Source organism: Carassius auratus, chromosome 34, assembly GCF_003368295.1.
Source record: "Carassius auratus strain Wakin chromosome 34, ASM336829v1, whole genome shotgun sequence".
Classification (NCBI taxonomy): Eukaryota; Metazoa; Chordata; class Actinopteri; order Cypriniformes; family Cyprinidae; genus Carassius; species Carassius auratus.
The window spans coordinates 22,432,257-22,457,324 of NC_039276.1; the positions used below are offsets into that span (position 1 = coordinate 22,432,257).

Genomic DNA, 25,068 nt, shown 5'->3' on the forward strand with positions numbered 1-25,068 from the left:
AAAGTTATGTGAAAGTAACGTAACACATTACTTTCCATGAAAAGTAACTAAGTAACATAATTAGTTACTTTTTTAGGGAGTAACGCAATATTGTAATGCATTACTTATAAAATTAACTTTCCCCACACTGACAACAAAGGGCTAAGCAACCAATAGAGTACAAGACCAAATGCTTCTACAGCATGTCTCAACACAGTAAACGAAACAAGCATTTTAAAACTAAGTGTTTAAGTTATCGCAATTATATTTTTATTGTGAATTAGTGATGAGGAAATTTGTCGTCTAGGATCTGTAGCACTTGTACTGATCTTTAATGTAAGATCTTCACAAGCCCTCTGAAAGTATGGTGGCATCTTTGTTTCAGCCTCACCTGAGCCGTAATCAGCACGTGACTGATGACTCTCGAGCTGCAGTGTTGACATCTACCGTCAGGCGCTAACGGTCCGAGCTAACGAGCGACGACGGCGCGAGGGAGCGAGCTTCATTCTGACCCTGCAAACATCTAATTTATCTCGCAGTGGATGAGTTGCTGGCATTATTGCGATTAAAGACTTTCCCAGTCCAATGCGTTGTCTTTTATTAATCCCTGTGCTTGCTTTGTAACCTTTAATTAAAGTTGCAATGTCATTTTAAACCAACATCATCGGGGTATATTAGAGGCTGTAGCGTGCGGCCAGACTCTCGCACCCCTCCCTACGATCCCCTCTCTTTCCTGCCAGCTACTGCAGCGACAGATAATTACTGCACCTGATTTTAATGATACACACACAGGAGAGCGGCAGAGATGCGCGGTCCAAATGCCACCAGCTGTTCTGCAGTTGCATTGAATTAATTGGCTCCTGATGAGGAAGGGAATGAAAAAAGGCTTGCTCTTGCACAGAAATGCAGACTACCATGATAATTAATATAGCTAATGAAGCAAATTCCGCTGAAATGGCACTTGGTAATTAATGCGAGGGTATCTGATTGTGTGCGCGCTTCTGATCCGGTGTCTTTGAGTTGACCAGGCACCGATCTGGTCACTTGCAACACACTGGGTTACAAATACCCTCGCTGCTCCATGCATGTAAGGTCGAGCTCAGAAAACAGTTCTAGGTTTTCTCCTCTCTTCGGCTCAGGCATCTGTAATTACTCCTAATGATATTAAGCAGGAAAGGGGGTGATAAATTATCATACACAGGATCGCATGCTCTGGAGACCGCTCTCCGCACACCTTCTCTTGGATCATCTCCGCTGCGAGCAGATGGGGCTTGTGCAATGCCAAACGGAGGCACGGCCTGCTCTGTTTGCAGGGCAGCCTGGGTAATTTCCACCCACCTGCTACCAGGGCGAGAGAGATTAAGCCCAGAAAACATACTTTACTTAACTATGCAATCACAAATGAAACTGCTTTGCCAAGCAGACCCACGTCAGCCATATTTTACACCTGTCCCAACCAGGTAAAAATGCGATTCTCATATATTTCAGGCCTAACAGTCTTTAACGAAGCATACAAGACGGGAGCGCTCAGGTGACCGAATGAAACCCGCACAGACGTCTGCACTTTTTCACCGCATTAAGACCACTCTTTGACAGGTGATGACCATCTGCGGCTTCTCCGTCCTGCGATGAATGTGGCACAAACTACCGTTGTTTACAAATCTGGCAAAGACGGAACGACGCTCTCCTGCGAGTCTCATTTGCACAGGTGACTAATATATGACCCCTCACGGTGCTGGGTGACATTGGCAGCATAAACAGGATTGAGGAATGGTTTCGATCATCTCCGTACCCTCCTCTACCTCGACAAGACCCACCAAATGAACCGCTCCCTGACAACCCAATCTCAGCCGACGAGCATCCCGCTCATAATATGCATGGGACCTGTCAGTCAAGCTGCTTAACAATGCCGACGCATAATGAACTGCACGGCTGCAGCGGCGCATCCCAGTCGCCAAACAGCGCTTCTGTCAGGCTGTCAGCTATAATGCACTCATTTTGGAAGCAATCATTGTCAATACAAGTCAGCCTTGGGTTACAAAATGAACCAAACGCAGCACAGACAGAGCCAGCTACGTATCAGAAACGGTGTGATTCCCAAACGTTGAAAGTTATGCTCAAAAAGTGCTTACACACCAGCAGAGAGCGTGGGCAGCTGTTAAGGTTCAGTGTCATGGAAATGCTTCTGGCAGATACGCACATGCATTCGCTCCCACAACCGCTTCTCTGTCCCTGTGACAACAGCTAATTGATATGAAGTAGCTGCATATGGCAGACGAGCCGCAGATCTGCACGTCTCACAAGGTGTCATTAAAGCGTAATGGTCGAAGGTTTCTGAAGCATCTTTATCACTCATCTTAAAGAGGACAGCGCCACATACAGCGGGGATCATTTTGTTAGCGAACATCGCTGTTGTGCAAATAAATGAGTCTTCAGCGTTCTGTGGTTATAATAAGACGAGATGAATCTGTGTTATGTCACACGGAGGGCTAGTTCCCATTTCATCAAAAACCCAAATCATTAGGAATAACACTCATCTGTTATTGGCATAAACAAACACAACAAATTTGGGAAAGAGAGCACCCATTAACAACCCATTAGGCAGAGCAGTCACTCCACAGAAGTGTGCCCATTTTGAAAGAAAGAAGAGGAAAAGCGTTCACCGAGATTAGATAAGGTTTTGAACACGCAGTAAAATTTAGAAACTCATTGCCAATTGAGATTCTGGCCTTGTGAATGAAATCTCAGGCTCTTTTGACTTGGGCCAGTAAGTATCCAGCTGGGACAGTGTTTCTCAACCCTGTTCTTGGAGACACAACAACAGTACACATTGTGTATGTCTCCTTTATCCTAGCCATCTATGTCCGGTCTTGGGGGTCTCCACTAATGAGCTCAATCAGGTATGTTTGGGAATAGTATGGTGGCCTAGAGAGCTCATCGCACTGCACCTTAAGAAAACTCATGCAAATAGAAAAAGCACCAACAAATTAAGAACAAATCAGTTTGCACAGTTGCACTACACGTGTATTTACATTTACTGCTCTTTACTGATTTTTAGAAAGTAAACTTGTTAAACATTTTTATAGTTAATAATATTTCAAGATGAACACTTAACTACAGACCTTTGATCATTAAATAACTTACTAAAATGCTGTATTATTAGGAGAAAAAGAGTGACAACTGATATTTATGTGCATCTTATGCAAATACTCTGCTGTACTATTACAAAGATCTCAATTATTTATATTACAAGCTATTAGAATTTCATTTTACTTCTTGGTCATATAAACAATAACATCTGAACCAAACTGCACATTTTTGCCTCTGAATAAAAATCGTGCTTTTTCTCCTCCAGTAGGTGCTCTGTATTTTTACTATATCACATTATATGAGCCATAAGAGTTTGATGTACAGTATCAAATATGTCACTCGAAAATATTGACGCACAGAATCATGACGTTTAAAAAAATATATCAATACAATAAGAAACACATTTAATGGCTGTTGTGATTCATGAGCACTAAATTTAAAATCGAGAGCACTGGAGTCTGGTGACGGAGCAGACAGATGTGTGTGTGTATACTGAGGTCACTCACGGGGGTATCCTGATTTCTTCTGCAGGAGTGTCACGGGACAGTCTTTATGAGCCACTAAGAGCTGCTTCAGCTGGGCCACCTCGCTACGCAGAAGAGTCACCTCATTCTGGACAGAGAGGAAGAAGACGATGAGGAATCAACAGAAAAGAATCATTAGCTCTTCTTCATTTAAGCTTTTTCGGGACACAATTATAGCTGCTTAATGGTAGAGTCCCAGGAGAGAGAAACACAGAGAGAGCGCTCCCCTCCGTCAGCGAAACACTGTCGCCCATTCTGCTGAGATTTACTCTCGTCTGCCGTTAGGCCTCCCATGGGGCTGTGCAGTTGTGCATGCACTAAAGACAGGCTGTTTAACAGTCAGTAAAGGTGACTTCAACAGATTTACAGAGAGCTGAACGAGTGCGGAAAAAGAGCACAACGCCGCAGGTTTAAAAGCGTTCTGTGTTCCTCAGAAACATGGCCGTGGTATTTAATGTAGCAGTCTAAACGTGAGCCAGTTTATTTCAATCCATCTGTTTTATTTTGGCAGCGCTGGTACGGTCTGCAGATTTAAACGCAGCTGTTAAAACACTACGGCAGCGTTCACCACAAACTGCCATCTTCCATTACGACCACAAAGTCAGCGTGCCTCCCTCCTTCTCTTCTTTCGTTAGTCCACATCACATCAAAATGCAGCCGAGACTCCAATATTCAGCCATTAATTTATGATGTTCAGAGCTCAGCTTACTATTATTAGGTTCTGGAAAATAACTTGTATGATTTAGGGGCACTGATATTTAATATCCAAAAATAAGACGTGCATGTTTGCGGAGGGCTGGTATGCCATGCCGATATCTACAGAACACTCTGGCAAATGGCTGATAGATCAATATTTACTGTAATAAATAATAATCAGCGTAGCTTTCTGGAATTCGTCTGTTCAACTGAGGTCAGAATTGTTTTTATAATGACACATTAGAATTTTGATCCAGGAAAATGATTTCCTACATAGCTGTGCTAGTCGCACGACTCTCTGTACATGTTTCTTCTCATATAATAAGTCATTTCAAATCAGTGTTTTATGCTGATTTATTCATCTGGTGAGAAGTAGTCTTATAAGCAGGAACATGCAGTCAAAAAGTTATCACAAAATTAACCTTGACAGAGTGACCACAACCCTGACTGAACAAATATCAAAATTTACACCGCCGTTCAGTAGAAACTCATCATTTTATTCAGGGAGGATGTATTAAATATTTCATATGTCATATTACTAATGAAAGCTGTTATTTTTAACTTCAAATGTATCAATAAAAATATAACTGCAAAAAAATGCAACATGGTTTTCCATTTTTTATTTCATCACAGAAATAAATATGTTATTACAAATTAAAATATAAAATAGATATTTTAAATTGTAATACTATTTCACAGTTTTACTGTTTCAGCTGTGTTTCTGATCAAAGAGTAAGACATTATTTTATAAACATTATAAAATATTTTGAATGGTAGTATACATAGATAGGACTTTTTAAAATGTACACTTTGGTACAGATGTCTTCTAATCATCCCAGAAGAACAATTCTTCAATAAGCCATTAATTAACTTTTAATAGGCTGAAATATTTATCTATGTGTAGATATCAGAAAAAAACAAAGAAAGGAAGAACAATTCAACATGCTCTGAAAGTTAAATATAATTTTGCCACCATGGATTTTACTATGAATGCATTAATGTTATTATGAGCATGTAAACTGACAAATGGCTTCAGGTATGGTCCACCCTTTGTGCCTTCCAATAAAAACATCCAACAAAATGTCTAAAATCAGACGAATCTCAGCGGTCCCAGGAGCTGTTTTCAGTGAGATGGTGAAGCAGTAAGATCAGGCCTGTTCAGGCCATTAAAGTGTTTAATGTTTTCACAGACCGGCTGCATCCATAAAGACAGCACAGGGGGGATGTTTGGCTCGAGTGCGCTGGTCGGCAAACCCTGACACCTCGTTAAAAAGCCAGTTAAGGATGATGTTAACGTAATTGAGCATCATTAGAGCTCTACGCTCTGATCAGCCGGGCCAACGGGGGAGAGAGGGACAATTACACCAGCCCATCAGCGCTGATAAATGCCCTCGCATTAAACACCTTCTCTCTGAAGAAACATACTGTCACGCTCGCAAAACATTGCGTTTATACACCCAATACCCTTCTTCAGTTCTCCATCTGTTTCATGTTAGTTTATTCCTTCAAATAACCCACACATTAATCGCACTTCCCCCACCCCTTCCCGAAACCATTGCGCTTTGTTTAAACGGACAAATAAAAAAGACAGCGTGCAAATAAACAGTGGCACATCTCATTAAATTGTCTGGAACGTGCCGGCGCCGAGCCGCACTCTCCGTTATCAGCAGAGACAACGGTTAGGTGAACTGTTTCGAACTTGTCAGCGGCAGATCCTAATTGCCTGCTACAAAACGTGGGTTGAGAAAGAGACGGCTTTCCCTGGGAGAGTTCCAGGGCAGCTCACAAACGCTCAGACAGAGCTGACGACACGCTCGTGTGCCGATGACATCTGGAGGAAACGTCTTTATTGACAGGGCCATATCGATGCAGGAGACTCCAACAATCACGCCGCGGCTGTCACGCAAACACACTTCTTAATTTACATTAATGACTTCATCACCATCTTTGTCTGGCTCTCAAACACACTCAAAGACAGTTTGATGTGTGTGTGTGTGTGGAGCTGTCCGTTCACCTGTAGCTGTCCGTTCATGCTGCTCAAGTCTTCTGCTTTTTTCTCCAGATTCTGCACCCAGACTTTTCTCTTTTGCCTGCAGCGAGACGCAGCGGCTCGGTTTCTCTCCAGAAACTTCCGTCTCTTCTCGTCTGGGTCCTCGCTGGTGGTTCTCCGCCGCCGCCCACCGGTGCTGGAGGTGTGCTGGGCTGGAGGGGCAGGAGACACCTGCACAGACACACAACCAAACACAAATCAATTAAGACCTTTGACTAGTATTACATCAAGGGCTGCACCCAACAATGGCCAACGAAGACAGAAAACTTAACAGCCACAAATATTTCCATGACCACAAAATGTGTGTTGCGTCTGATTAGATGTTTTAAAAATATTAATAATTTTTTACATTTTTTAAATGTCTGACAAAGCAATTGTTGGTAAAACTTCACAATAAGGTAGAATTTGTTAACCTGCATTACCTATCATGAATTTCCAAAGAAAAACTATTGCTTTTGAAAGCATTTATTAGTCTAACTTAATGTTTATTTATAAATGCACGCTACCATTTAAAAGACAATGAAATTATATATTTTTTAATTTCAAATGCATTTTCTATTGATTAAAACTTATATTAAGTTTGAAAATATTAAGTAGCACAATTGTTTTCAAATATAATTCATGCAAATCAGCATTTTAGAATGGTTTCTGAAGGATCATTCGATTTCGATAGTGTTATTTTAAATCGTAATAGTATTTCAAAATACATCTGTAATAATACAGTGGGGAAACTATGTATTTGATGCTCTTCCAATTTTGTAAGTTTGCCCACTTACAAAGAAATTAAGTGTCTGTAATTTTTATGGTAGGCTTATTTTAACACATAGAGATCGAAACCAACCCCCCCCCCCCCCCCCCCCCAAAAAAAAAAAAACATTATAAAAAGGTTAGATACTGATTTGCATTCCAGTGAGTGAGATAAGTATTTGATCCTCTACCAACCAGCAAGAATTCATCCTCCTACAGATTGGTTCAGTTCTACATGTGGATCACAGATTACTGCTGTCACTTTAAGAAGTTACTCCTGATGTCAGCTGGTTAGGTGTATAATAGATCTGTCCACACAATCTGTATCTTTCATTTCACCATCTCTCACCACCATGAACAAGACCTAAGATCTGTCAAAGGATTTCATGAACAAAAGTGTGGATCTGCACAAGGCTGGAATGAGCTACAAGACCATCAGCATGAAGCTTGGTGAGGAGGAGACAACTGTTGGTGCGATTATTCAGAAATGGAAGAAATACAAAACAAGCATCATTTGGCCTCGGTCTGGAGCTCTGTGCAAGATCTCGTCTCGTGGGGTAAGAATGACCATGAGAAAGATGAGAGATCCACCCAGAACTACACCGGAGGAGCTTGTTTATGATCTTAAGGCAGTTTGGATCACAGTCACCAAGCAAACCATTGGTAACACACACACCACAATGGACTGAAATCCTGCAGTGCCCGCAAGGTCCCCTGCTCAAGAAGACACATGTACAGACCTGTTTAAAGAACATCTAAATGATTCAGAGAAGGCTTGGGAGAAAGTGCTGTGGTCAGATGAAACCAAAAAAAAAGCTCTTTGACATTAACTCGACTCGCCGTGTTTGGAGGGAGAGAAATGCTGATTATGACCCCAAGAACACGTCCCTAAAGTCAAGCAGGGAGCTGGAAACATTATGCTTAGAGGCTGTTTGCTAAGGGTATAGGACCGCACTGAGGGGCCATGTACTGTCAAATCTTGAAACAGAACCTCCTCTGCTCAGCCAGACTCTGAAGATGGGTCATGGATGGGTCTTCCTGAAAACATACCACCAAGACAACAAAGGAGTGTCTCAAGAAGAAGCACATTAAGGTCATTGAGGGGCCTTACCAGTGTCCAAACCTCAATCCTATAGAAAATCTGTGGAGGGAGCCGAAACTTTGAGTTGCCAAACGCCAGCCAAGAAACCTTAAGGATTTAGAGAGGATCTGTAAAGAGTAGTGGATCAAAACCCCTCCTGAGATGTGTACAAACCTGGCGACCAACTACAAGAAACGTCTTACCTCTGTATTTGGGTTAACAAGGGTTTCTGCACCAAGTACTAAGTCATGTTTTGCTTGGGGATCAAAAACTTATTTCATTCACTGAAATGCAAATGAATTTCTAACCCTTAAATACGTTTATTTTTTATAGCGATTTTACAATAATTATCGTTACAAAGCAACTTCCCAGAAAATTATGTTTCTACAATATTTAGTAGTAGCTTAAGGTGGTGACTGTCAGTTTGTGCACGTTTGACAGGATTTGTAGAAAAATTAATACAAGACGTAGGTAGTTCTTATGTAGATAGACGTAATTCTGTCTTTATACGTTAAAATAAACCTACCATAAAAATTACAGACCCTGCATTTCTTTGTAAGTGTCCAAAATAAAATCAGCAGGGAATCAAATAAATATGTTCCCCACTGTATTTCAAAATGTACTGTTTTTACTAAATTATACTACACACCCCAGAGTATCAGGTCACGCCTCATCCACTCTCATCCTGAACACTGGCACACCACAGGGGTGTGTCCTCAGCCCGCTCCTCTACTCGCACTTCACACACAACTGTTCCCCCATGCATTCTACCAACACCATCGTCAAGTTTCGACCATACTAGGACTGATTATGGACAATAATGAGTCTGCCTACAAGGAGGAGGTTCAGCATCTGACAGAATCACACTGGTCGTCTTAGAAAGAAAGCCTGCTGTATTATAATGGACACCACTCACCCTGGACATCACCTGTTCTCCCCTCTGCCCTCTGGGAAGAGATACAGAACAATCAAAACAAAGACTAACAGATTGAAAGACAGCTTCTTCCCTCAGGCAGTCGAATGCATAAACCCTCCTCCTGTCTCTCCCAAATGACTAGTGCGCATCAAACCTGTCTCTCAGGAACTACAAGTGCAATACCTCACACTGCATATTTGCACTAAATAATTTTACATACATAAATGTCTTTATACATGTTTATACAAATTACTGCTATATTTGCTGTCTGAATGCATGTATGTATGTAAACACACACACACACACTTGTTTTCAGAACTACATTGTATATTTGCACAAAGTACTCTGTCTGAAACAAACCATTTAATATATCTTATAGTACGATATTGCACTTGTATATCACAGCATTGTTAATATTACCTTCTGGATTTCCTTTCTTCTTGTTTAATATCTATTTGAATTTGTACTTGTGTCTGCCTTTTTTTTTCCATTATGACAAACCTTGTGAGCTCCTAAACAGTCTTTCGTTGTTTCAAAACCAATGACAATATTACATTTTTGATCAAAGGAAGAAAAAACATTTAAAAATCACCAAAAACTCTTTCCAACTATTCTTCATTGTTAATTTATACCGACTCAAAATACATTAACTTCTGTTAGATTTAAAATGTTAAAAGTATGTAAATGTACATAAAAATTAACATAACTTGTTAACCTTTTTTTCGGTGTTAGTTATATAATACCTAACTACTTCTGGGATTATTTGCAAGAGACATTTATTACAGGAGAACACTGTTCACACTCAGTACATACAGGCGTTTCTGTCGTGGATGTAGCCGGCTGCTGTAGTGACTGTGGGCGGGGCTCCTCAGCTGGAGGCGGGGCCGGGGGCGGAGTCTCACTGGCCGAGCTGCTCTGGATGTCACTTGCATCACCGTTGGTTACCTGAGGGAGCTGCTGACTGAGGGCCGCCTTCAGCTTCTGCAGGTGAGAGACAGGTCACAACACTGTCACCTTAAGAATACGACTGTTTTATCTGCTTATTTGAGTCCTATTTCACATTCACCCACCGTGAATGTCACATTCAAAACACTGAACTGTGGTTGGCCATGTTAAATGTCAGTCAGAGGGCCCTTCCTTATTAAGTGGGCGGTTCTGGCCACAATAAGCTGCAATGTTGCAATATGCAACAGACTTTATGCCGACAGTCAAAAATCTGCCTATTCATATAGCGTTTAACCATAAAATCTCCCTCTCTTCAGGATTTTTGTCTATAGTTCCAGCATAACTGCAGTGAAATGTGGAAAAACATGGTGCTATCTCTCTCTCTCTGGGATCAGGAGGCTAAACTACATTAGAGAGAGGCGAGAACTGAAGATTAGAATAATTAACTTCTGCGGAAAACCGGAGGCAAGGATTAAAACAACATATTCATCACAGCTTAAAACAGATGCTTCCCTCAGAGCTTTTCCACAGGAGTAAGAGCTGTCGTAGCTAATTCCCTATTCCCTGGAGACACCTGTGATTTTCTCTTGTCAGGGAAATCTGCCTTTCCCTGGTATACTGTAGCACAGAGATCCAAGTGCCAAGAGCTTTTCTCCTCATGATGAGCAACCCCCCGATAAAGACAACAGCAGAGTTTGACCAAGTTTACAAATCTCTCAATATTCTTTCAGCATTTCTTTGACGTTCAATTTAAATATTTATATCGATATTTAAACACTTGCTCTGAATAGTCTCTAGTACTCTAACGTTTAAAGAACTGTAAAAGTTTTTTTTTTATTATTATATTAAAATTATATAAAATTTTATATTTTTATAAAATCATACATACATACATATATATATATATATATATATATATATTATAAATTAAATATGTTTAAGAATAAATGTTGCTTGGGTGGAAGCTTTTATATTTTATATTATGCAAAAATATTTACACTATTTTTAAAATAAAATACAAATAAAACATTTATTTTTTTACAATTATTTTTTACTAAAATATTTTTTAAAAACCAGTTTAAAAAAACACAGCGACTTCGGTAAATATTTGAACAAAAATGTAAATAAATCGATAAATGAATGTCTAACCCTCTAATACATTTTATGCAGTGTTATTTTATGAGATACGATTATAGTTTTTATTAATTTTTTTTATTTTATTTTTAAATATATATTTATATTTTCATTTTAATTTTAGTTCAAGTTTTAGTATTTTGTTTTGATCATTTTTAGTTGTTTTTTGGTTATTTTTCAATTATTATTTCAACTAGCTAAAATAATTTTTTTACGTTCTATTTTATTTCAGTTAATGTGAAACACAAACATAAATCCAGTCTTCAGACTGACAGACACCGAGAAGTTTTATTTATATCTCCACAGATAATTTTTTTCTAAGCTGACTTTTTTTCTATTTTTAGACCCTTAGCAGGAAACCATGATGTGGCCTGAAAGCAGTCGAGCGCGAGCGTTAACAAACGCCCCACAGCAGGTGAGGTGTGTAACCATGGCCACAGGGGCGGAGGACACATTCATTTTCATGAAAAAACAAGAAAAGAACATTATTTTAACAACCATCCTCGGCAGACCAATCTATCTAGCAAATTAGTTTATAGAGAAACACCCTTCCCGAACTCCACGTTTCCACATGTCTAGAAAGAAATTATTCACGTGGAACAAGTCACGCAAAGGCTGAGCGAAAGCCTGAAAGAGAAAGAGAGCGAGAGAGAGAGGGAGAGAAACAGAGGGACTGTGAACGATGTGAGCGGGGCCAGTCAGATTCATATTTCATATCTGCCATCGGAGCCCCATCAGAGCAGTAGCCCTCCATCTCAAGGGCTTTATTCAACCATCTGCTCCTTTATTACTTATCTTTATTTTGCAACTAATTAACAGCATAATCTTCTAAATTCAGCAAGTTAATTATCATTATTGTGGTCTTTGCAGCATCATCAGTCCTTGTAAAGTGCCGTGTCTCTGTGGCAGGGGAGCGAGAGAGAGAGAGAGAGAGAGAGAGAGAGAGAGAGAGAGGGGTTTGCTTGACGAGGGCTCATTAGATGTTTTCTGATGAGTTGAGGTTTTGTGCATGTGCTTCCTGTAGATGGAGGTTATTTGGAGGGTGGGTGCATATGCTATAAGGGTGTATGTGTATGAATATGTTTTGTATGCGTATGCTGATGTGGTGCATGATATGAAGATTTGGTCATGTGCATAAGAAGAAGGGAATGTACATATATTTATATGCATTTAGACAAAAAGGGGTACAAAACAGGGCTTGAAACTTGAGTAAGAAACTTTAGTAAATGAATTAGTAAAATCTGGTAATTTTCAGGGGCTCATATTAAACTTGGTCTAAAGTTCAGACTTATTACTAATAAATATATATTTCCCATATTAAAGGAAAAAGGGTGGAAAAAACATTTGATAATTTGTCCTACACTAACTTCAGTCACAAGGTTAAAATGTTGAGCTTGAGGAATATAGTTGGCATAAAGGTAAAAAAAGTTAAATTCTGAATGTTTACAGACACTACTGGTCAAAAGTTTTGAATAAATACTATTTTAATGGTTTTGAAATAAATCTCTTCTAATAATCATTCTTACACACTGATATGCTCAATTATTAATAATGGTTTTTATTTTAATCAATGGTGTGCTGCTGAATATTTTTGTGGAAACCAAGAAGATACAATTGTTTTATGATTCCCTTATTAATAGAAAGTTTAAAATAACAGCACTTATTTGAAATGCAAATCTTCTGTAATGCTAAAAATTTATTTACTGTCACATTTGATCAATTTATTGCGGCTTTGCTAAACAAATTTTTATAATTATTATTAGTATTATTTTAATTACCGCAAACTTTCGAGTGCTTTTCACAAAAAAAAAATCTAAGCAGAAACAAAGAAGAAGTGTTTCTTGAGCAGTATATTATTATGATTTCTGCATGTGACACTGAAGACTGGAGGAATGATGCTGAAAATACAGCTTTACAACACAGGAATAAATTACAGTTTAACATCTATAGAATTACAAAACAGTTAATTGTACAAATATTTAATAAAGCATATTAATAATGAAGACTTGGACTAGCATAAAATACTTCAAAAAAACAAAACCCCAAAAAAAACACGAATAAATATTTCTCCAAGCTTTTGGCCAGTACTGCATGTCCGAATTTCTCTGTAAACGTGCAAATAGCTGGTCTCTAGACTTCAAAGTTCATCTCAGCAGCCACTATTTCATCGGTGTGTGCTGGTCTGGTTGTGTAAAACACTTAAACGCACATAAACACGCTCCAGCCAGATGCCCTCTTGTGCTCTTGCACAGCAGCTACACAAAGCTGGATGTTGTGTCAGTGTTGTCAGGTCCCTCTGGGCTGAAGGGAAATCTGCTTACACTGAAACACGACTGCAAATGAGCTGCATGTGGATGCATATGTAAATGAGAGGTGCAGAAATTACCATCTTGGCTTCTGATTGGACAGGCTGTGGAGAGGAGGGGCCGGGGATTCCAGGGACACTAGGCACAACGGCGACTGGTCTGACCAGCTGAAAACACACACACACACACACATGAAAAAAATCAATAAATGATCAGCCTTGCACACACTAAATATGGTACTGTACTTCTAAGAATACCATGGGGTCCAAAAAGCATGGTATATATAAAAATCACAGTCTTATAGAAAACACTGCACTAAGTATTAGGAAATAGATTTCTTTTTTTTGTTTTTTTTTCCTCCTTTTCTCCAGCTGAAAGCCTCCAGGACATAATCATATTCTGTTCAGTCTTCCACACGGATATTCAAGCACACACACACACACACACACACACACACAAACACACAAGGTATGAATTGCCTGAGACACAAGTGTGTGTGAGTGATAATGTGTCTCTGCATACATTACTGCATCCCTCACAGGCCGACATCATGAAAGCAGCGCAGTGTCCTTCATCCACCAACACACACTTAAACACACGTACTGCACTGGAGCCATGTTTAAGAGTGCTCTGATCACTTCCCAGCACAATGTGTTTCTCCGTGATGGATTTGTGGAGCTTGTTTACATCTGGTTAGGGGACAGATTGCTTTTTACACATGTAGTAACATGCGTCTCGAATGTGTCTCCTGTGACCACTTGATTTGAAGAGGAGGGTTTTTAAAGAAAGGAAAACCTCTGAAGCTGAACATTTTCTGTTATTTTAATCAAGCTTCTGTGTTAACTGTACTTTGGATGTGTGTGTGTGTGTGTGTGTGTGGACCATCCAAATGGATGCTATTAGCAGGTACTGTATAAACGGCTGTGGATCACATCTGTCCTCACAAGTCTGTAAGCACAAGTCTGACAAATAGCGGTCAGGACAAACCCATCTACTACATAATAATTCTGCAGCAATAGAACACAAAGGAGATGACCTTAAAATGTCTATTTAGTCCAAAAAAAAAGAAAGAAAAGACCTTATGCCCTCTACAGGCATTCTGGATGTGAAACAAAAACCTAGTGAGCTGCCTAAAGACAGCATTTTAAGGCATCACAGGTGCATTCCAGGGACTTTTTCAATATCAGGCTGCTTTCAAATATATCTCTGTTTAGAAATGCTAAGGCAGCATTACATAAGACAATCCCAGAATGCATTCTAGTTATTTTCGGTGAAAATTCTTCTGCTATCAAGGTTTTCCACCCTCTCTCTGACCCGTAGAATTAAAGACATCATCCCATGGTAAAAGTCAAAGATATTACAGAGTTCAAGGTACTATGAAAACACTGTAATTTCAAAACTCTCAGAAAATGTCCTGCACAGTCCAAAAAGAGCATTTACTGAAACTTAGGTCTCAACGATACAATGTGTCAAGCTTTATGGTGTTTCTGGCTGTGTAGCACCTGCAGCTCTTCAGATCTTTCTGAAATATCAAGGCGATCTGATCTTAACAGCACACCTTCTCTTGACACACTTTGGGCCCTATTTTAACGATCTTAAACGCAAGTGTCAAAGCGCGAAGCGCAAGTAAGTTTGTGGGCGGGTCTCGGCGCTGTTGCTATTTTCCCGGCGGGATAAATGGCTCTTGCGCCCGGCGCAAATCTAAAATGGGTTGGTCTGAAGTAGCTTCATTATTCATAGGTGTGGTTTGGGCGTAACGTGAAATAAACCAATCAGAGCGTCATCCAACATTCCCTTTAAAAGCAGGTGCGCAAGTTCCATTATAGATTGCTATTATTATGGCGTATTTACCAGGCGCATGCCAGGAGCGGTTCACAGCCGAGAAGACTGATGTTCTTGTAAGAGCAGTGAAAGACAGAGAAGTTGTGTTGTATGGGGATGGGAGAATAATTAGCCTGAATAATTTGTAAACTAGATTTATGCCTATTTTTTTCACATCTTCGTGGCACACCACAATGATTTTCGTCATCTCATGTGTTAATAATTTTTAAGTGTAACAATTTATGATTTGCAAAAATAACTGTTGCATCTGTGTAGATTACTACATGAGCAACGTGTATGCGCGTTTTGCACGCTATACATTATGGTCAAGCATGCGCCCTTAAAATAGCATAATGAACAACTGCGCAACGCGCCACTGACTTTAGACTAGGTTTTTTCTGGTCAGTGGCGCAATTGTTTAATGGAACAGCAAAATAGCACCAGGGATTGTTTGCGCCGGAACACGCCTCCTTTTTTGCGCTGAACCGCCCAGGGAGCGCAAGTTCATTCACTAGTTTAGCGACGTGCTTCTGTGGAGGGAAAAGCGTGCTTTGCGCGGGTGCAAAATAGGAATGACACATGCATCGGTGTACAAAGTCAATTGCGCTGGGTGCAAGATAGGGCCCTTTATGTCATGTCAAACCCATGTCAAATTCTTTTCTGAACTTTTTTTTAAAGTACAGATATGGAGAGACCTAGAAACTGTGGGAGAGGAGAGAGTGCAACAGGAAACAACCTTAAGTTGGGACTCAAACTCTATACCAAAGCGTTATGCGGAATATGTTGAAGGGCAGCTCACAAGGTTATGCCTCCAATTTCTGGTAAATTTCGGAATAACCAAATCTGTCGCTGAGTTTTCACAAACTGTCTGTGTTGACAGGGGAAAGAGTTTGAGTTGTGAATGTTAGGCTATGTCTACATAGCACATCAATATTTTTGTAAAAAACAATCATATTCATAATCATATTTACCATGTTATGGTAAAATAAACACATTGTTGGTCATAACAGTTTCAAAGGTGCAGCAAGCAAATTTTTGAAAAACACTATTAAAAAGGGGATCAGACCGAGCACCAAAACATACTTGTAGCCAATCAGCAGTAAGAGGCAAATACACTCATGATGGGGAGGAGAGAGAACTCTGTGCATAAGACAGACATAGTAATGAGAACTATGTAGACTATGTAAAGAGAAATGGCACTACAGAAACGACTATAGAATATGGAAGCCTGTTTCCGCTACTGAATAAAAAATAAAACAAGATAACTGCGACTTTTTATCTCACAATTCAGACTTTTCTCAGAATTACATTTCAGACTTTTTTTCTAAGAATTACAATTCTGACTTTTTTGACGCAACTGTGAGTTCTAAAGTCAGAATTGTGAGATCTAAAGACAGAACTGCGAGTTCAAAAAAAGACAGAATTGCGAGTTCTAAAGGCAGAATTGCGAGTTCTAAAGACAGAATTGCGAGTTCTAAAGACAGAATTGCGAGTTCTAAAGATAGAATTGCGAGTTCTAATGTCAGAACTGCGAGTTCTAATGTCAGAACTGCGAATTCTAAAGACAGAACTGCGAGTTCTAATGTCAGAACTGCGAGTTCTAAAGACAGAATTGTGAGTTCTTAAGATAGAATTGTGAGATCTCAAGTCAGAATTGCGAGTTCTAAAGGCATAATAGCGAGTTCTAAAGACAGAACTGCGAGTTCTAAAGAGAATTGCGAATTCTAAAGACACAATTGCGAGTTCTAATGTCAGAATTGCGAGTTCTAAGGAATGAATTGCGAGTTCTAAAGTCAGAATTGCGAGTTCTAAAGACAGAATTGCAGGTTTAAGACAGAATTGCGAGTTCTAATATCAGAACTGCGAGTTCTAAAGACAGAACTGCGAGTTCTAAAGACAGAATTGTGAGTTCTAAAGACAGAATTGTGAGTTTAAGACAGAATTGCGAGTTCTAATATCAGAACTGCGAGTTCTAAAGACAGAATTGCGAGTTCTAATGTCAGAATTGCGAGTTCTAATGTCAGAACTGTGAGTTCTAAAGACAGAATTGTGAGTTCTTAAGATAGAATTGCGGGTTCTCAAGACAGAACTGCGAGTTCTAAAGACAGAATTGTGAATTCTAAAGACACAATTGCGAGTTCTAATGTCAGAATTGTGAGTTCTAAAGACAGAATTGCAAGTTAAAGACAGAATTGCGAGTTCTAATATCAGAACTGCCAGTTCTAAAGACAGAATTGCGAGTTCTAATGTCAGAACTGCGAGTTCTAAAGACAGAATTGTGAGTTCTTAAGATAGAATTGTGAGTTCTAATGTCAGAACTGCGAGTTCTAATGTCAGAACTGCGAGTTCTAAAGACAGAATTGCAAGTTCTAAAGACAGAATAGCGAGTTCTAAAGACAATTGCGAGTTCTAAAGACAACTGCGAGTTCTAATGTCAGAACTGCGAGTTCTAATGTCAGAACTGCGAGTTCTAATGTCAGAACTGCGAGTTCTAAAGACAGAACTGTGAGTTCTAAAGACAGAATTGTGAGTTCTTAAGATAGAATTGCGGGTTCTCAAGGCAGAATTGCGAGTTCTAAAGGCAGAATTGCGAGTTCTAAAGAGAGAATTGCGAGTTCTAAAGACAGAATTGCGAGTTCTAAAGACACAATTGCGAGTTCTAATGTCAGAATTGCGAGTTCTAAAGACAGAATTGCGAGTTCTAAAGACAGAATTGCCAGTTCTAATGTCATAATTGCCAGTTCTAAAGACAGAATTGCGAGTTCTAATGTAAGAATAGCGATTTCTAAAGACAGAATTTCAATTTTAAGACAGAATTGAGTTCTAATATCAGAACTGCGAGTTTTAAAGACAGAATTGCGAGTTCTAATGTCAGAACTGCGAGTTCTAAAGACAGAATTGTGAGTTCTTAAGATAGAATTGCGAGTTCTAAAGACAGAATTGCGAGTTCTAATGTCAGAATTGCGAGTTCTAATGTCAGAATTGCGATTTCTAAAGACAGAACTGCGAGTTCTAAAGACAGAACTGGGAGTTTAAGACAGAATTGCGAGTTCTAATGTCAGAATTGCGATTTCTAAAGACAGTATTGCGAGTTTAAGACAGAATTGCGAGTTCTAATATCAGAACTGCGAGTTCTAAAGACAGAATTGTGAGTTCTTAAGATAGAATTGAGAGTTCTAAAGACAAAATTATTAGTTCTAAAGACAGAACTGTGAGTTCTTAAGTCAGAATTGTGAGTTCTAAAGACAATTGCGAGTTCTAAAGTCAGAATTGTGAGTTCTAAAGACAGAATTGTGAGTTCTAAGACAGAATTGCGAGTTCTTAAGACAGAATTGCGAGTTCTTAAGACAGAATTGCGAGTTCTAATGTCAGAATTGCGAGTTTAAGACAGAATTGTGAGTTTAAGACAGAATTGCTAGTTCTAATGTCAGAACTGCGAGTTTTAAAGACAGAATTGTGAGTTCTAAAGTCAGAATTGTGAGTTCTAATGTCAGAACTGCGAGTTCTAAAGACAGAACTGCGAGTTCTAAAGACAGAATTGTGAGTTCTAAAGACCAAATTGCGAGTTTAAGACAGAATTGCGAGTTCCAATGTCAGAATTGCGATTTCTAAAGACAGAATTGCGAGTTTAAGACAGAATTGCGAGTTCTAATATCAGAACTGCGAGTTCTAAAGACAGAATTGTGAGTTCTAAAGTCAGAATTGTGAGTTCTAAAGACAATTGTGAGTTCTAAAGTCAGAATTCTGAGTTCTAAAGACAGAATTGTGAGTTCTAAAGACAGAATTGCGAGTTCTAATGTCCGAATTGCGATTTCTAATGTCAGAATTGCGATTTCTAAAGACAGAATTGCGAGTTTAAGACAGAACTGCGAGTTCTAAAGACAGAATTGGGAGTTCTAAAGTCAGAATTGTGAGTTCTAGAATTGCGAGTTCTAATGTCAGAATTGCGAGTTCTAAAGACAGAATTGTGAGTTCTTAAGATAGAATTGCGAGTTCTAAAGACATAATTGCGAGTTCTAAAGACAGAATAGCAAGTTCTAAAGACAGAAATGACCATGTTTTATTTATTTAGTAGCAGAAACGGCTTCCATAACAGAAAGAGAGAGATGGCAGAGAAAATACAAAAGAGGAAAAGGTCAGGGGAATATACCTTAAGATCAGGCAACAGCTGGGTTAATATTGGAGAAGCCTTACAGCGCTGGAGAGGCTTTAAAGAGGTTGCTTTACTTCTTCATTTAATTTATTTATTTATTTTTTTTACTTTGGTTCCTCTTTTAGTGATCGCTGTAAACCCTTAAACATATAGGGGGTGTGATCTTTTTGGCTGGGGGGGGGGGGTTGTTTTGGCGATTTCAGGTATCAACAATGTTTTCCAAAAATCGCTTACTGCATTTAAAAATGTAAAATCACTGTCCAGGAGCTTTCTCTACACACTGAAGAGAGAGAAGAGTGTGTGTGGGACACTCACAGGGATGGCAGTGGGTATGTGCACGCTGGAGCTGGCGATGGTGGCTGGGATGGCGACTGGCATCGTCTGACCGTTAGGCAGCTGCAGCAGAACCGGAAACGTGCCGGACACCGGACTGAAGACAGACAGAGAGATGGGGAAACAGACACAAAATTCATACCAAACATAGGAATAGACATGATTATAGTATAGAATGTATATGCAAAGCCTTGTAATATTAATAAGCTACAAAAACAAGCTATACAGCATCATGCTTTAAAGTCAACATGAAACAGCAATTGCACAGAATTTTACATTCATAATGTGCCTTTTTTTATGAGGGAAAATATACATTTATCCATCAGGAAATAATTAAATATAGTAGATCAGCGCTGAATAAGAGTCAATCACATTCAAGTTTTCCTTTGTGATGAATCGTGCAAAAAATTAGTATTAAAAAAAAGAAAATGGTGTCAATCGTTTTGGGTTCATGTTGACTTTGAGTGATATAAAATGAACATAAAACAACACCAAGAATGTTCAACAAAAAGCTCAAACAAAACCTGTCTGATGGCCGAGCACTTGTCAATTGTATGATGTAAAAGTAAAGGCACATGAATCACAAGCAACTGAAACTAAATCATAAATTCATAAAGTAAATGAGTGACGCAAACGAAACACTGAATGAGGCGTAAAAGGAGAAAATAATGGCAAACTAAGAGAGAAGCAGAATAAGTAACGTTTAGAAGTTACTTACACTATCGGTCTACTAGAGGATGGGACCTGGGTTATAACAGAGCTAGATGTTGGAGATGGGAGAGCTTGCTGAATAACAACACCAGCCTCATTGCTGGCCAGTAGTACACTGGGGACTTGGAGGGAGGCAGGACGGACTATAGTGGATGGAGGAAGAGAGGTCGGCTGCAAACAAACCTCCTGAAAACACCACACGAGAGCCAAGCTGCATCAAGCGCTCACACAAAACTACACTGTCCATTACTGATCTCACACTGTTTCTGACTGTGTTAGTAGCCACAGAGAGCACACACACTGTTCACCAATTAATTAATGAGTTAAGAGACTGAAATTTATTGTGCCTTACAGTTGATAGATGACACTGTCTTCTCAGATGTGTTATGTAAAAGATCTTACTCAGTACAGTACTAAATAAAAAAACAAAAGTGCTTTCCAAGGCTGCATTTATTTAATATTTATTTGCATTTATTAAAAAAACAGTAATGTAGTGAAATATTATTACAATTTATAATAACTTTTATATTTTAATTTATTTTAATATTCTATTTATTTCTGTGATGCACAGCTGTATTTTCAGCATCATTCCTCCAGTCTTCAGTGTCACATGATCTTCAGAAATCATTCTAATATGATGATTTGCTGCTTAAGAGACATTTCTGATTATTATCGATGTTGAAAACAGCTGTGCTGCTTAATATTTTTATAGAAACTGTGATTCTTTGATGAATAGATGAATGCTTATTTTTATTACAGTACAACTATATCAATTTATTGATCAAAACTTAGTTTATTTATCAAATAAAATAAAAAAACTTACTGACCCCAAACATTTGAACAGTACAGTAACTACTGCAATTAAGAAATATAAATATTTTCAGCATTTTGAGAGTTTAACATTAGAAACGATGAGTAAAAAAAAAAAATCATACTTCTATTGATCATAGAGTGCTCAAAGTGAATGTTTATCCATTAAAGCGGTTACAGCTTCAATTTTCAAGTCAGAATCGGCATATTTTCTGACTTATCAGAGAAGTCTCATCTTTTGCTCACAATCTGGCTGACAGAGAGATTTCTTCAAATAGCTACAAAACACAATGTTGAGCACTGATTTCTTTTTTTATTTTTGTATCTCTATGAAGAAATGTATTTTCATCTGAAACTCAGCAGCCAAATCGAGCAGCAAACACCTTTCATGTGTTGAATGAGGGGAGAAGACAGCCTCATGAATCTGGACTGCTAACACAAAGGTTATAAGTTCAGTCCAGGGAGGGTAGAACCAGCAAACAAGAATTACAGCACAATATGAGCCTAGGATCCTCCAGGGGGAACTTTCCCTAAAATTATTTGAGTTACTTTGCATGAAAAATCCCTACTAAATGCCTTCCAGCACAAAGTGACTCCCACACAAAGGACCTAAAATAAGTGCTACCAATAAGTGCAAGTGTTTCTGTATGGCAGAGCCCTGTGTCTCACCTTGTCGTCAGTGGTGGTCGACTCAGGGTGGGGAAGGGGGCTGTCTCGCTGGGACTCAATGGCTGTGTGCTCCTCTATTTTGTTTCGAACAACAGGAGTCGCAAGAGGAGACAAGTCCAGAGGCAACTGCAATCACCACACACACATCAGTGTTTGATTACGCATTTATATCACAAAACCAGCAAGGCTGAAATGTGATTTTATCCATCAAGGTTTAAAATGATTGTTTAAATGTTATGTTAGTTTCAGGTTTTTGTTTTGCAACATAATTTCCTAAATTGCTAGTACATTTCACAAATAATAAAAAACAGAAACGGCAAAAAACACTGAACTAAAGCAGAAATTTTGAAAAAGACCCCAAGGACTTGCTCAAAAGTGACCATAATGTCACAAAATATTAAGCAGCACAACTATTTTTTAAAATAATAATAACAAGAACTAATAATTAAGCAGTAAATCAGTATATCAGGATGATTTCTGAAGATCATGTGACACTGAAGACTGGAGTAATGATGCTGAAAATACAGCTTTGATCACAGGAATAAATTACATTTTCAAATACCAGTATATTGATGTATAAAAGTGCAATAATATTTCACAGTATTACTGTTTTTACTGAAATTTTTCATCTAAATTAAAGCAGCCTTGATTCACAGAAGAGACGTCTCTCAAAACATTAAAAAAATCGTACCGACCCCAAACCTTTACGTGCAAAATGATCACACAGCTGAACTATAAACTGCAGGACAAACTGACATGTTTACCTTTTTAATGTCATCCTCCGTGGCCTTTTTAAAGTCATGCTCAAACGGGCTGGTGAGCTCGTTAAACAACCCGACCTCCTCGCAGTTTTTCAGGAAGCGGGTCGGTGTCGGGGTCTGGTCTGCAACAGTAGCCCATAAAGCCATGAACAATAATAATTCATGTTCATTTGATTTTATTACGAACTGCTGACTTTTCAGACTCACCGGCGATGATGACACTCTCATTGCGTGCTGGACCAAATCTCAGGGTCATCTCATGCTTGTGCTTATGCACTGCCAGGTGGTCTTCATTTGTGAATCGCTGTTGCAGACAAGACAGTCATTATGTAGATGCATGAACCATAAATAGCAATATGAAACTGTAAATGGACAAAAAGCAAGCAGGTAATATCTGTTCAAGTGTGTAGCAGTGATCACATGCCTGTCCGCAGCCAGGAGAAGTGCAGAGGAACGGTTTATCATCACTCATATTCACAGCTTCAGTCTGCCACCTGATAACATGACACAAGTCAAACATGCAATCTGTCATTAATCATCGACTTAATGACTTGAGACCACAGCTAACAACACAAGTGTGATAAAGAGGGATGCAAAAGTTTGGGAACCCCTTGCAGAATCTGTAAAAATGTTCATTTTAACAAAATAAGAGAGATCATACTAAATGCATGTTGTTTTTTATTTAGTACTGTCCTGAGTAATATATTGTATATAAAAGATGTTGACAAAAATATTGCTGAAATTTTTAAAATAACCCCATTCAAAAGTTTGGGAACCCTTGGTTCTTAATACTGTGTGTGGTCACCCGATGATCCTCGACTGTCTTTCTGTTTTGTGATGGTTGTGCATGAGTCCCTTGTTTGTTCTGAAAAGTTAAACTGAGAACTGTTCTTCAGAAAAATCCTCCATGTCCTGCAGATTCTTCAGTTTTATAGCATCTTTGAACGTTTTCCAGCAGTGACTGTATGATTTTGAGATACATCTTTTTACACTGAGGACAACTGAGGCACTCAAACACAACTATTAAAAAAAAGGTTCAAACGTTCACTGATGCTCCAGAAGGAAACAAGATGCATTAAGAATTGGGGGGTGAAAACTTTTGAACAAGATGTCGACATTTTTCTTATTTTGTTGAAATATATATATATATTTTTCCCATTTAGTTCTGCCCTTCGTAAGCAACAGAAGATATACTTGTTTGTTTCCCGGAACACAAATATTTATTTTTTTACCTTGATCTTCAAATACCAAAAGTTTTCACCCCCCAACTCTTAATGCATCTTGTTCAAACAGAAACTTTCGAGGGGGTTATTTTAATAATTTCAGCAATTTCTTTGTGTTGTGGACTATATGCAAACAATCTTTTATGTAAAATATCTTACTCAGTACAGTACTAAATAAAAAAATTACATGCATTTAGTAATATCTCTCTTATTTTTAGAAAATGATTCACATTTTCACAGATTCTGCAATGGGTTCCCAAAAATTTCGCATGCCACTGTATATCAATCAGCATGATTTAATATCTGTAACCATGTGCAATAATGAGTATTATTCTGCACTACTAAAAGCTGAATGTTTTGTGCTGTGTCTGTAGTTATCAAAGTAGGTATGACAGGACATAGATAGGGATTTTATAAGATTAATAACAGGGATTATGCATCACTATCTGTATAATATAAACTTAAATCCTAGATATTGGCCTCTATGCGTTTATTATACCACTCAATAACTCACACACAGTAATGAAATGTGCTGTAATGATCAGGCTGATGTTGACTGATTATAACAACACAACCTATTGTCACCTCCTGCTTAACATACTTCTAATAACACTTATATTTTCTATATTCTCACAGAGCTCAACTCGAAGCGTTTGTGTCTTTAACCACAGACCTGCATTTCTTTAATGTATTTCCAGCAGTACATAGACTGTATCAACAATAAACACATTGTTTACATCGGTCACAGAGGCTAATCAAAGCTTAGCCTCATCTCCCATTCATTTCAATGGGACCTCGGCTAGCTGTTAGCATGCGTCGCCATATTAACAACAAAGAAACACCGACGAGCTCTGAATGTGACATAAAACTGCATTTCACTGGGTTACATATTCAGACTATTCTGCTAGCCACCCGAAAGCTCGTTTCTAAAGTCGTGTTTGCTTATAATGACAGTGCACTGATGCGCTTACTCACCCGCAGGCTGAACCCTGAAGAGCCAAAGCCCACTTATACCACCTCTCGCGAGAGTTGGGAACTGCTTAATCCTTAATAGCTGACAATCTCGCGAGAATCAGACACTCCACTTGACCCAGAGCCAAAGCCATTTAAACTCTAATC

The 25,068-nt window shown here is 38.8% G+C and overlaps 1 protein-coding gene across 1 annotated transcript in view; it reads right to left on the minus strand.

Annotated features, from left to right (window-relative positions):
* The window catches only part of LOC113053545 (cyclic AMP-dependent transcription factor ATF-2-like), a 28,153-nt gene extending 3,178 nt beyond the window's left edge, over positions 1 to 24,975 (minus strand). The window contains exons 1-11 of the mRNA XM_026218668.1: positions 24,925 to 24,975; positions 23,151 to 23,220; positions 22,934 to 23,030; positions 22,730 to 22,848; positions 21,966 to 22,091; positions 20,494 to 20,672; positions 19,758 to 19,872; positions 13,549 to 13,635; positions 9,897 to 10,064; positions 6,304 to 6,510; positions 3,576 to 3,681 (exon numbers count right to left, since the gene is read on the minus strand). Coding sequence (XP_026074453.1) covers positions 3,576 to 3,681; positions 6,304 to 6,510; positions 9,897 to 10,064; positions 13,549 to 13,635; positions 19,758 to 19,872; positions 20,494 to 20,672; positions 21,966 to 22,091; positions 22,730 to 22,848; positions 22,934 to 23,030; positions 23,151 to 23,198 — 1,252 coding nt within the window. The 5' untranslated portion in view covers positions 23,199 to 23,220; positions 24,925 to 24,975. The remainder of the gene's footprint in view (positions 1 to 3,575; positions 3,682 to 6,303; positions 6,511 to 9,896; positions 10,065 to 13,548; positions 13,636 to 19,757; positions 19,873 to 20,493; positions 20,673 to 21,965; positions 22,092 to 22,729; positions 22,849 to 22,933; positions 23,031 to 23,150; positions 23,221 to 24,924) is intronic.
* Between the last annotated feature and the right edge of the window lie 93 nt (positions 24,976 to 25,068).